General features: G+C 50.5%; 1 protein-coding gene across 1 annotated transcript; it reads left to right on the forward strand.

Moving 5' to 3' along the window:
• Nucleotides 1-2,371: 2,371 nt before the first annotated feature.
• Nucleotides 2,372-8,767, forward strand: TTC24 (tetratricopeptide repeat domain 24). The gene is made up of 10 exons (XM_017510020.1): nt 2,372-3,077; nt 3,242-3,445; nt 4,115-4,243; nt 4,408-4,520; nt 4,859-4,954; nt 5,959-6,056; nt 6,205-6,315; nt 6,778-6,896; nt 7,012-7,108; nt 7,822-8,767. The coding sequence occupies exons 1-10, from the start codon at nt 2,372-2,374 to the stop codon at nt 7,901-7,903; spliced, it is 1,755 nt and encodes a 584-aa protein (XP_017365509.1). The 3' UTR covers nt 7,904-8,767.
• Nucleotides 8,768-13,255: the final 4,488 nt, after the last annotated feature.

A 13,255-nucleotide genomic window follows, 5' to 3' on the forward strand; every position in this document is an offset into this window, starting at 1 on the left:
ACTCCGGTCTGGGCAACACAGCAAGATTTCGTCTCAAAAAAAAAAAAAAGGCCAAGGGCAGTGGCTCACACCTGTAATCCCAGTGCTTTGGGAGGCGGAGGCGGGAGGATCACTTGAAGTCAGGAGTTTGAGACCAGCCTGGCAAACATGGTGAAACCCCATCTCTACTAAAAACACAAAAATGAGCCAGGCGTGGTGGCGGGCACCTGTAATCCCAGCTACTCAGGAGGCTGAAGCAGGAGAATTGCTTGAACCCAGGAGGCAGAGGGTGTAGTGAGCCAAGATCACACCACTACACTCAAGCCTGGGCGATAGAGTGAGACTCCATCTCAAAAACAAAAAACAACAACAAAGAAACCTAGAGTCTAATCCCAGTTACTTGACTGCTCTGTGACCTTAGTCAAGTCACGTCTGCTGTCTGAGGCTTGGTCCCCTCCTCTGTGAAATGAGGGGATGAAGTGGATGATTTCTGAGGGTGTAGCTAGTTAGCACCCCTCTGATGCCTTGATTTGTTTCTTGAAGTGACGGACTTGAGGAGGTGTGTCTGCAGCACTACTGAGGTTCAGCACTAAGATACGGTGTCTGAGCTGTCACTCAAATAATTCCCTAGGAGTGGAGGGTGGTACCTGGTTGTCTAGTAACCCCCAGGGCTTTGAGCTAACTGCTAGGGAGGTAACCCAAGCCAGAGGGGCCATTCCAGAGAGCCAGCTGCGGAGAAGACCCAAGGAGGTAAGGCGTCCTGCAGTGAGGACCCCCACTCTGGAAAGGGTCATCAGGAATGCTCTGGAGTAGAAGGCCTTGAACAGGCAGGATTTCCCGGTATTCTTAGAAGCAGGGGAATTTCTTTTAAAAGACACTGCTTTTCTTCTGCCTGCCCCTCCTTTTAAAAAAGGGGAAAAAAAGGATAAAATGGGAGGGGTCAAGAGCCCAGAGCCTGGGTCTTTTCCACTCTTTTTCCTGTCTCCTGGGAGGAGAGTTCATGAAAAGCCTTTGCCTTTCAAGGGGAAAGATACAAACAGGATATACAAGCTGATGAGATGCTTGTATTCGGGTTTAAGAGGGCTCTGGAGACCAGAGCAGGAGCCTGGGGGCCTGGAACCAGCCAGCAGACAGAATGCGGAGGAAGTGGAGGGAGAGAGCTTCCCCTTGAGCTCGGAAGGGGCAGTAAATGCATGTTCCGTCCCACACCACATTCCTTTTCAGAGAATCCGTCTCTCCTGGAGGTTGGCTCCTTGCCAGTTCAGTAGCCTCCTCACCCTAGGGTCCCCAGTGCCTAGTGTGGCCCCTGGCACATAGCAGGGACTCACTGAGTGTTTGTTGAACTGAACTATATCTTGAGATTAGACAGCAGGAGTACCTCGATGATGAGTTGGGTGGGTGTCTGTGGAGCCACAATGTGAAGGACGTTGTGGAGGAGAGGCCCTGCTTACACAGTCTCTTCATCTATGTGTGTTTGTGTGTGTGTGTGTGTGTGTGTGTGTGTGTGTGTGTGTGTGTTTTGAGACAGAGTTTCACTCTTGTTGCCCAGGTTGGAGTGCAATGGCACGATCTCAGCTCACTGCAACCTCCACCTCCAGATTCAAGCAATTCTTCTGCCTCAGCCTCCCAAGTAGCTGGGACTACAGGCACATGCCACCATGTCTGGCTAATGTTTGTATTTTTAGTAGAGATGGGGTTTTGCCATGTTGGCCAGGGTGGTCTCGAACTCCTGACCTCAGGTGATCTGCCCGTCTTGGCCTCTCAAAGTGCTGGGATTACAGGTGTGAGCCACTGTGCCCCGCCTATTTGTTCATTCCAAAAACATTTGATTTGTGGTAACATATACATAACATACAGTTTACCATTTTAACCATATTAACATGAGCAGTTTGCTGGCATTAAGTACACTCACGTTATTGTGCAATCAACACAACCATCCATCTCCAGAACGTTTTCATCTCCTTCCATAAACATTTACTGATTATCTACTATGTGCCAGACCCTGCAAGATGCTCCATGTCTAGTAGTGGGGGGAAAGACAAGAAAGTCAGCAACTCTGACCCAGTGTGATAAGTGCTATAAAAGGCACAGGCATCCAGTGCCAGTGGAGTACCCAGTTGGTTGATTCTGAAGGAATCAAGGTGCATTCTGAAGGAAGCTGTTACGTGAGCTGAGTCTTGAAGGAGGACTAAGAATTAGTCAGGACATTAGAGTGAGCGTGGATATGGTGGCCAGTGGGACAGAAGAAGCAAAGCGAGGGGTCAGAGAGAAATCCTTGAAACCCGGAGGGTCATGCTAGGGCAGGGGTAGAGCTGAATTGCCCTAAGGGAGTCCTGCTCTAGAGGAAGACGAGGCTGACATGCTGACCCCTCTGTTCCCCTTTGTCAGCCCTATGTCTTCCCCCAGCCCTGAGGATGTGCCCCAGAGGCCTGAGCCCGAGCCCTCAGGCTCCAATAAGAAAAAGAAGAAAAGAAAGTGGCTGCAGCAAGAAGCCAGCATCCAAGCCCTCACCAAGGCTGGCCATGGCGCCCTTCAGGCTGGCCGGAACCATGAGGCCTTGACCAACTTCCAGAAGGCCTTCCTTCTGGCCTCCAAGGCCCCACGAACCAGGGACACCCCTGTGCTCCAGGCCTGCGCCTTCAACCTGGGGGCTGCCTATGTGGAGACGGGGGACCCAGCCAGAGGCCTTGAGCTGCTCCTGCAAGCTCAGCCTGAAGAGAAGGCACAGGGCAGGCGTCATGGCGACCAGTGTTTCAACGTGGCTTTGGCCTACCATGCCCTCGGTGAGCTGCCTCAAGCTTTGGCCTGGTACCACAGGGCCGTGGGCCACTACCAGCCACAGGGTGACCAGGGAGAAGCCTGGGCGAAAATGGGAGCCTGCTACGAGGCTCTGGGACAGCCTGAGCTAGCAGCCCACTGCCTGCAGGAAGCAAGCCGGGCCTATGCCCAAGAGAGGCAGCTGAGGGCTGCAGCCCTGGCACTGGGGGCTGCGGCAGGATGTATGCTGAAGAGTGGGCGGCATGGGGTAGGGGAAGTTGTGCAGACGCTGGAGAAAAGCTGGAGGCTTGCAGAGACGAGCACTGAGAAGACACTGCTGGGTGAGACCTTCAGGCAGGGAAGGTGTGGGATCTGGGGAGACCCAGAGCCTGGTGATACTCTGAGGGCGGGTTGAGGGGGCCCCGGAGGAGTGGAGAAGGGCTGGACCAGTACAGCCTTATCTGTATCTGGTCTGGCTACCAGTGACCCTGGCTATGCCCTCTAGGGCACCTCTATAATGATCTAGGCCTGGGCTACTCCGAGCTCCAGCTGTTCCCGCTGGCTGTGGAGGCCTTCCTGCAGGCCCTGCCCCTGTGCTCGGTGCCAGGAGAGCAGGCCACGGTGCTAAGAAACCTCGGGATGGCCCACAACGCCCTTGGCAACTATCGGGAAGCTCAGGAGTTTCACCAGAAGGCTGCTGACCTGCATGGTGGGTGCCCGGGGCCGGGGAATGGGACTGGGACCAAGACCTTAGGAAGTAGTTCCAGCAGGGGCCCCAAGGCTTAAGGGTAGATGGCCCTTTGGGACCACTTATGGAGCCTGAAAGCCCAGAAGCAGTGGGGGAGAGCTGGGAGTGCAGGAGATGGGACAGCCAGACAGGACAGAGGGTTGTGGGCCCAGAGGCCAAGGCCTCAGGTTTGGGAAGGCAGCAGTGGGCAGGGGAAGGGTATTGGCTGGGAGAGGAGGCCTGAAGCGGAGTCCAGCCTCTCCGCTGACTGTGTGACATTCAGCAATCACTTTCACTCTCCAAGCTTCAGTTTCCACACTTACAAAAACCGGACCATTAACACCTGCCTTGACAGGTGACATTCAGGACTCACTTTCACTCTCCGAGCCTCAGTTTCCACACTTACAGAAACAGGACCATGAACACCTGCCTTGCCTGCATCTCAGGTTGTTGCCTGACTCAAACGAGCCAGGTGGAGGCGCTCAGACCAGAACCCAGTGCGGAAGGCTCAGGCCTCTTGGGTACATCTGGAGGTGTGCTGGGGCTGGGCACCGGGCCTCCTGGGAGCTCTGTCTTGGTTGCTGGGGGGCGGGGTCCTGATGTCCCAACAGCCAGAGTCCCCTCTGAGGATGGGGTGGGCTCTGCCATCAGGCTCTGTGGGGCAGCGGTGGGAGCAGGGCCGGAGCTTTGGCAGCCTGGCATTTGCAATGAGCCAGCTGGGGGACCACAAGGCCGCCAGAGACAACTACCTGCATGCCCTGCAGGCTGCCCGTGACTCTGGTAAGGGTGAGGGGGTGGGATGTGACTGGGGCAGTGGGGAAGGCTGAGGGTCCTAGGGGCTGGTGGGGAGGTAGATGGGGGGAAATGAAGGTAGGGAGTGCCTCTGGGGGGCAGGTCAGTGGGGTAGGGAGCCATGAAAGGACCTTCCAAGCTGTCTTTCTCAGGGGACATGAAGGGACAGTGGCAGGCCTGTGAGGGTCTGGGGGCTGCTGCAGCCAGGCTGGGGCAGTACGACCAGGCCGTGAAGTACTATAAGGAAGCACTGGCCCAGTGTCAGGTGAGACCCTCCATCCCAATTCCACCTCTCCCCTGCTATCCGCAGCTGACATTCCTGCCTTCACTCCTTGTCTTCTACCCACCACTCATTCAGTCATCAAACATGCACTGGACACAGTGTGCTAGGTCTTGGGATACTATTGTGAGAAAGAATCCATCACTGTCCACAGTTCTGGGCAGGTGGTGGCAGGATCCTGGGAAAGGCATGGGGATGAGTGGAAGAGGGGAAACAAAGCCTCCCTCCCTCCTCCTTTCCCTGTTTCCTTCTTCCCCAGCCCCTAGAGGACCACAAAGTCCAGGCATTCCCCATTACCCTATTATCCACCCTCTTCCCAGAAGGAGCCAGATTCCGTGCGAGAACGGCTGGTGGCCAAGCTGGCAGACGCCGTGAGGACGCACTTGGCACAGGTAGGGCTGGTCCAGACGCACACCCTGGTGAGATGACGCCTGAGACAAGGAGATGGGGGTGGAGAGAGGCTACCCAGAGAAGGGGTTGGTGGCGAGCAGAGCCGATGTTCCCTGGGATGCTGCGCGCTTGGCCGCTCATCTGTGTTCATCCGCCCTGAGCCTACACATGATGTATCACTTTCCAGGGGTGGGACGTGGGTGGGGGGTTTTGGCACGTCTTCGACACAAGGGCTGTTCCAGGGCTTTGGCTGAGCGGTAACAAGCCTTTTGGGTGAAGGCTACGGGGTGCAATCAAGGATCCTAAGCTTCCTATGTGATGTGTAAGTGATTCAAGTTTCAAGTCCTTGACTGCAGTTCCCTAAATGGCCACACGATGGAGATGTGCTCCAAGAAAGTCCCTCTCTCCCGTCTTCAGGTCTCTGGGGTCATTTCTCCGTGGGTCTCCACCGTGTTCCTCCTTCCCGGTCTCTGCTTTAACCTGTTTCCACCTCCAGGTTTCTTTAAACAATTCGTCGTCTCTCCAACCGCCTCCTCCTTCACATTTTGAGACAACCCCAGAAAACCTCTTCCCACTCCAGGAATTGAAATTATACTTTAATATTTTATGTATTTAATAGGTTTTATACCCTTGCATTTTAAAGACCATATTTAAAGACACCATATTTAAAATATGCAAGCAAAATTAAATTAGCCTGGTATAGGCAGAGGATTGGATTGAGGGGTCAGATTACCTGGGTCCCAGCCAATGTCTGCCACTGACTTTCTGTGACTTTCCCATGTGAGTCTCCAGATGGGATGGTGTGGTCGCCAGACTCTGGCCAGGTCTGCTAGTCCCTAAGTCTGAATCCAAGCTTGAGCGTTACTAGCAGGAACCTTAATAGAACAAAGAGCCTCACTCCAGAATTATATTCTCAGAGACAAGCGGCACAGCCGGAATTGTCTCTATCACATAAGTCTCTGGAGGGAGCAAGCACATAGCTCGAATGACCTTTTTTTTCAGACCTATTCCCTTTACTCCCTTTCATTCCCAGATCTCAGCTCCAGGAAGACCCCAGGCTCCAGGTGGGGCCAGCCAAGTGGAGGTGACCTCAGCAAAGGCAGGAAGCAGCGCAGCAGGTGCCCAGCACAGGTGAGGGTGGGGCGGTGCAGCAAGGATGCGTGCAGCCTCTGCAGGGTGTTGGGGGCTTCACAGTGGGGTAGGACCCCATGGGTACCCCCAGGGAGGAGGGGACTGGTGTCGCTCTGCCCAGCTGTGCCCTGGTTCCCTGCCCCTACAGATCTTCCAGTGGATGGGAAGACGAAGAGTTTGAAGAGGGCCACCAGGAGAAAAAAGAGGAGAGGTCAGCAAACGTTCCCACGAGGGCTGGGCCAGGGAGACTGGAGCATGAGTTGATGCAGGCTATTCCTGGCAGTGCCTCTCCTCACTGCAAGCGTGGCACTCCCATCCCCACCTGCTTCTTATGCCCATCCCACCATCCCCCCTTCCTGTTGTCTCTTCTCTGAGGCCTGGCACCACCCCTGACCCTGACTGTCCCAGCTCACAACTCCCAAACAGGCCTCCCCTGATTTCCGCTTGTCTCTCAAGGCCCTGGACCGTTTTCCCTGAACCTTTCCAGAACTGCCTCTTCCTTCCTGCTCTCATGGCTTTCCTAACTTCTAGAACTTTGCATCTTGGAGCACCAAGGTTTTGTTGAAGGCCTACTACATGCCCAACACGGCACCAGGTGCTGTTCTTACTCCAGCCTGCTACTCACTAGTCTCTTTCCCACAAAAACTTGCAACTCGGGGAGCAGAGTTCCTGTTGAGCTACTTGTTGAGCTGACCAGAATTTACCTATGTCTCCTTTTCAGTTGTTTCCCTCCAGGCACAGTGAATCATTCCCACCGTCTAGCTTCTACTTGCCCCGTGTTCACCAAGCACACGCCCTGCAGAGGGACAGTCCTTGGCAAAGCCTCATGTATAGCGAGCAGTGCATCCCCTGACACCGCCCCAACTCCTGGTCCTTCTCCCAGAGCTTTTTTCCACCACGACAGTTCTTGGTGCACACAGGCCTGTGATGAGTGTGTCTGTCCTTCTCCATCTAGGTCCAGGACCCCGGGCCCATCTTCCATTAGTGGGTCCAGGCCCTCCCAGAGTGGAGAACCCTAGCTTCCTGGTACCCAATGGCCCTCAAGCCAATAGGCGGGTCCTTAGGGGAGAGAAGGAGGCCTGGAGAATAGCAAAGAAAGTAGATGTGACTTGGGATAATTTTTTTTTTTGAGATGGAGTCTCGCTCTGTCGCCCAGGCTGGAGTGCAGTGGCGCGATCTCGGCTCACTGCAACCTCTGTCTCCTGGGTTCAAGTGATTCTCCTGCCTCAGCCTCCTGGGTAGCTGGGTTATAAGCACCTGCCACCATACCTAGCTAATTTTTGTATTTTTAGTAGAGATGGGGTTTCACCATGTTGGTCAGGCTGGTCTCAAACTCCTGACCTCGTGATCCACCTGCCTCAGCCTCCCAAAGCTCTGAGATTATAGGCATGAGCCACCGCACCCAGCTGCCTTGGGATGATTTTAAAGGAACATGACCACTGTTGGAGTTGGGGAAGTGGGGATCTCATGCTTGGGATATAGGACCCCGAGCCCTACTTTATCTTTGCCCTTAGCAATGTGAACAACCTTCACCCGGCTCTGAGAGCCTGGGGTACGACCTGCTTCCCGAATGGCCCAATGGTAGGCCCCAGTGAAAGACAGGGGGCTGCAGAATGCGGGGATACGAAGCTTAAGCCGACTCCCTCCTCTGGAGTCCACCAGCAGAGGTAAGGGCCAAATAGGGCAGAGGAAAGCTGAAGCCAGGGCAGGCTGCCTCCTGCTGTCTCCCCAGTCACCCAGGCAAGCCCCTCCCTGTCTCCTTCAGGTCATCCACGTGGCCTACAGAAAGCCTCAGCAGGAGCCACCGGAGGAGACCCATGGAGTCAGGCATCTGCATGATCCTGTGACGTCCCCTGCAGCCGCAGCCCTCATCTCTGCAGCACCTGCCCACCACACACACACTAGGGAGTCCTGGGGACCAAGCCTCTTCCCAGTTTCTCAACCCTGCAGGGATGTGAAACATAACGCATCCAGTGGACTCCTGAGGAGCCTGGCCAAGGGCTTTGCTGGCTCAGCCCTGAGAGGCTCTGTTTGGGATTTTTGGACTCCCTAGGTAAAAGAAAAAAGGAAAATGGATGGCAAATTCCCTTTGTCTTTCTGGATCCAAATCTCACAAGGGCCAGGGGCCTGGCAGTTCTAGAAACTGACTTCGTGGTCAAGTAGCTTTGGAGTCACTGTCTCCAGACCCTCATTTCTGCATATGGGAAATGAGGATATAATACTACAGAAGATACACCTTACCAACCGATGCACCCCACTTCCTCTGTGAAACACGGGGGATGCTGGGCGCAGGCCTAGACTAGCCTGTAGCCTGTAGGACAGTTCCTTCCAGAAGCCACAGGAACAGTGATGTGATGTACCATTTACCGAGCACTTAGCTCACGCCCCACCCTATTCTAGGTGCTTCACAAGTGTATTCTCCTCTAATCCTCACAACAGATATATGACGTGCTATTATCATCCCCTTTCACAAATGAGGAAAAGCGGGCACAAAGCTTCAGTAGTCTGAATTCCCAGGTCACATAACTAGTACGTAGAGAAGCTGGGACTCACACCTAGGCAGTGAGCACTTTCTAGAATGCTGTGCAGTTCCACCTCCCCAGCTAAGCCCTCACTTACTCAGAGTCAGTTGTGATTTAATACCAAGTGTGTTTATACCCGTTGTATGTGTTGTTGTGATTTGTAATTTAATTAAATACTATATACATTGATGAACAGGCCAGGCGAGGTGACTCACCCCTGTAATCCTAGCACTTTGGGAGGCCAAGGTAGAAGGATTGCTTGAGCCCAGGAGTTTGAGACCACCCTGGGCAACATAGTGAGAACTCCATCTCAATGTAAAAGAAAATTTATCTTTTTTCTTTTTTTTTTTTTGAGACGGAGTTTCACTCATGTTACCCAGGCTGGAGTGCAGTGGCGCGATCTCGGCTCACCGCAACCTCCGCCTCCTAGGTTCAGGCAATTCTCCTGCCTCAGCCTCCTGAGTAGCTGGGATTACAGGCACGTGCCACCATGCCCAGCTAATTTTTTGTATTTTTAGTAGAGACGGGGTTTCACCATGTTGACCAGGATGGTCTCGATCTCTTGACCTCGTGATCCACCTGCCTCGGCCTCCCAAAGTGCTGGGATTACAGGCTTATCTTTTTTCTTGAAAAAAAATAAATAAATAGAGAACTAAGAGTGGGAAAACAAACAGAGTTTCTATAAAAACTAAGTTGGATCCTTTGAAGACTCAACTAAGGTAAATTACTTATTCTTTATTGTTCTTATTCCTTTTATTCCAGTGATGGAGAAATAAGGGAGTTTATTTATTTATTTATTGAGACAGAGTCTCGCTCTGTTGCTCAGGCTGGTGTGCAGTGGCACAATCACATCTAACTGCAGCCTCAACCCCTGGGATCAAGTGATCCTCCCACCTCAGCCTCCTGCTAGGACTACAGGCGCACCACCATGCTAGGCTAATTAAAAAAAAAAATGTATAGAGCCAGGGTCTCACTATGTTGCCCAGGCTGGTCTCAAACTTCAGGGCTCAAGCCATCTTCCCACTTCAGCATCCCAAAATGTTAGGATTACAGTGTGAGCCACTGTCCCCAGCCTGTGAGTTACTTTATTTATTTAAATTTGTTTATTTATTTATTTGAGACAGAAACTTGCTCTGTTGCCCATGCTGGAGTGCAGTGGCACGATCTCAGCTCACTGCAACCTCTGCCTCTTGGGTTCAAGTGATTCTCCTGCCTCAGCCTCTCGAACAGCTGGGATTACAGGTGCATGCCACCACACCCGGCTAATTTTTGTATTTTTAGTAGAGACCGGGTTTCCCCATATTGGCCAGGCTGGTCTCAAACTCCTGGCCTCAGTTGATCTGCCCATCTCAGCCTCCCAAACTGCTGGGTTTACAGGCATCAGCCACTGTGCCCGATTTCTGAGAGTTACTTAAAAAGCTGCTGTATGCATTGGAACTGAATCATTAAAAAAAAAAAAAAAAAGCTGCTGTGGGCTGGGCATGGTAGCTTATGCCTGTAATCCCAGCGCTTTGGGAGGCCAAGGTGGGTGGATCACTTGAGGCCAGAAGTTCAAGACCAGCCTGGCCAACATAGTGAAACTCCATCTCTATTAAAAATACAAAAAATTAGCTGGTATGGTGGTGTGTGCCTGTAATCTCAGCTACTCAGGAGGCTGAAGCAGGAGAATTCACTTGAATCCAGGAGGCAGAGGTTGCAGTGAGCTGAGATCATGCCTCTACACTCCAGCCTGGGTGATAGAGTGAGACTCTGTCTCAAAAGAAAAGATCAAAGCTGCTATGGAATTAGATGTGAGCAATGAGATTATTACAAATTGGGGGAATAATCATAAAAATGTAAATTCTACACTCAAGATTGCTTCAAATATGCCATTAATTTTTAAGTTTTGCCTTAAGGAAGCAAACTGGAAATTGCTGTGATATATAACTGGTGAGGTTTATACCAGAAAGAAGATGAGGAACTCCAATCACTGGCCCCATCCTCAAAGAAAAGACCCTGGCCACATTTTGACAGATGGAAAATTAATGTATATTTTAAAGCTGAAATAAAATAATCCACTCCTGATAATGTCAGATAAGAGAATGTAGGGAAGGCAAAACTTTACCTCTACCCTCTTAGGGTCTCTGGCTGGGACAGAGAATTAAATTGAAATAAAACAGATTAACAAGAGAAAACACACAGATTTACTTAATATAAATTTTATGTGACACAGGAGCCCTCATAAAGCAATGAAGACCCAAAGACAGAAAACCTAAATGTTTTATACTAGGTTGAACAAAGACGCAACTGTGGAAAAGCAGCTAAAATATATGGGGAGGCCGGGCTCAGGGGCTCATGCCTGTAATCCTAGCACTTTGGGAGGCCAAGGTGGGTGCATTGCTTGAGCCCAGGAGTTTGAGACCAACTTGGGCAACATGATGAGACCCAGTCTCTACAAAAAGTACAAAAATTAGCCAGGTTTAGTGGCACACACCTGTAGTCCCAGCTACTAGGGAGGCTGATGCAGGAGAATTGCTTGAACCCAGGAGGCAGAGGTTGCAGTGAGCCAAGATCATGCCATTGCACTCCAGCCTGGGTGACAGAGTGAGACTGTTTCCAAAAAAATAATTAAAATAAAATATATGGGGAGGCTAAAGGAAGATAAGAGACACTTTAACAAGGTGTGTTTGTACAGACTTCTCTTGGCTTCAACTCCCTGTCTCTGGTGATGAGAATGCTTCTTTCCTCCTGGAGGAAGGCATTGTTCCCATGGGAGTTTTGTTTCCTGCTTTCAGGAAGAAAGGGGGAGATTACAGCACTCTTCTTATACTGTTTTTCTTTTTCTTTTTTTGGAGATGGAGTCTGGCTGTGTCACCCAGGCTGGAATGCAGTGGCACAATCTCTGCTCACTGCAACCTTTGTCTCCTGGGTTCAAGCAATTCTCCTGCCTCAGCCTCCCAAGTAGCTAAGATTACATGGTGCTCACCACCATACCCAGCAAATTTTTATATTTTTAGTAGGGGCAAGGTTTCACCATGTTAGTCAGGCTGGTCTCAAACTCCTGACCTCAAGTGATCCACCTGCCTCAGCCTCCTGAAGTGCTGGGATTACAGGCGTGAGCCACTGCACCCAGCCTACTTACTGTTTTTCCAATGCCTTTATCTCAAATAATTGTTATGCCAAAATGGCATATTTTGAGGTGGCATATTCTACCACCCTTCAAGGGCTTCTACTCTATGGTCAACTACTTCACAAGGAGATCTTAAGGATTCATTAAAATATTTGTAGGGGACCTACTATGCGCTAGGCAAGATACCAGGTGGTAGAGACACAACTGATAATCTTCCTTATCTAAATGGAGCTTATTATCTTCTCAGGTCAAAAGGTTTTGATTAGGATGTAGGTTCACCAGCCATAACAAAGGCCAATATAACAGTGCCTTTAAACAGAGAGAACTTTCCTTCTCATATAAGCAGCCCAGGGCTGATATGGTAGCTCCATGGAGCTTGGGTATCTAGACAGCATGCCCTGCCATTCTTAACAAAAGATTTCCGTCTCATGGTCTTAAATGACTGCTTTAGATGCTTTCGATGCTTTAGCTCCAGCATCAAACCTTCATTCCAGTCAGTAAGAGGAAAAGAGAAAGTGGGAGGAAACATTTTCTTAAAGGGTATGACCTGGGAATCACATACATCACTTTAGCTTATGTCACATTGGTCAGAATTTAGTTACATGGCCATGTCTAGCTGCTGCAAGGGAAATGTAGTGTTTAGCTGGGCAGCCACATGGCCGGATGAAAGTCAGGGATCTGTTACCTAAGGAAGAAAGGTGAATGGGTTATGAGGGGCCAATAGCAAGCAGCACCTGGCCCACAGGAATATTGCTCTTGGGTCAGGCTAACGCACTGTCAACAATCACTGGCTCTACCACCTGACAGCTAACATGTCTTAGGAAAATGACTTCGTATTTTTGCTACTCAATTTTCTCATCTGTAACATGAGGATTAAAATACATAATAGGGTTGATGGGATTAAATTAGATAATATATGCAAAGCATCTGGAACTCAGCAGGTGCTCAATCCACATGTCCTTCCTGAATTGGTTTTGAAAGCATTTCCAAAGAAAATTTCAAAGTCTGAATGGCAGGAACAAGATGGACTCTATCCTGGGCACCGCCTTCCTGGTTTGTTTTTTTCGCAGTCCTTATTTAGTTGTTTTATAAATTCTGGGTGGGTGTGGTGTTATTTAGAGTTATATAATAACTTTTGTTTTGTTATTTTAGAGTTACATCTCATCAGAATGAAGTCATCAGTGACAACACTTTATTTACATTATATTTCTGCATTTGTTGAAGCAGTTTGTTGTAGAATAATGCTTGAACGCAGACCCTAACTTAGGCTGCTTGGATCCCAACACCACCAAGGGCTATCACTGTATTACTGGGCATGTCATTCAACCTCAGGTTTCAGTTTTCTCATCTGTAAAATGGGAATAACAGTAGCATTGCCGTGACAATTAAATGAAATGATTGATGTTAGCATCTGGCACATATAAGGGCTTAAAAATGTTATCAGTGTCAAAGAAACACTTCACGTTGCCGGGCGCGGTGGCTCAAGCCTGTAATCCCAGCACTTTGGGAGGCCGAGGCGGGTGGATCACGAGGTCAAGAGATCGAGACCATCCTGGTCAACATGGTGA

This window comes from Cebus imitator, unplaced genomic scaffold (genome assembly GCF_001604975.1).
Source record: "Cebus imitator isolate Cc_AM_T3 unplaced genomic scaffold, Cebus_imitator-1.0 Scaffold427, whole genome shotgun sequence".
In the NCBI taxonomy this organism is placed as follows: domain Eukaryota; kingdom Metazoa; phylum Chordata; class Mammalia; order Primates; family Cebidae; genus Cebus; species Cebus imitator.

Coding starts and splice junctions, on each gene's coding strand:
- TTC24 (XM_017510020.1), top strand. CDS start 2,372: ATGTCTTCCCCCAGCCCTGAGGATGTGCCCCAGAGGCCTGAGCCCGAG. Junction 6,057..6,204: donor GCAGCAGGTGCCCAGCACAG/GTGAGGGTGGGG, acceptor CTGCCCCTACAG/ATCTTCCAGTGGATGGGAAG. Junction 7,109..7,821: donor AATGGCCCTCAAGCCAATAG/GCGGGTCCTTAG, acceptor TGTCTCCTTCAG/GTCATCCACGTGGCCTACAG.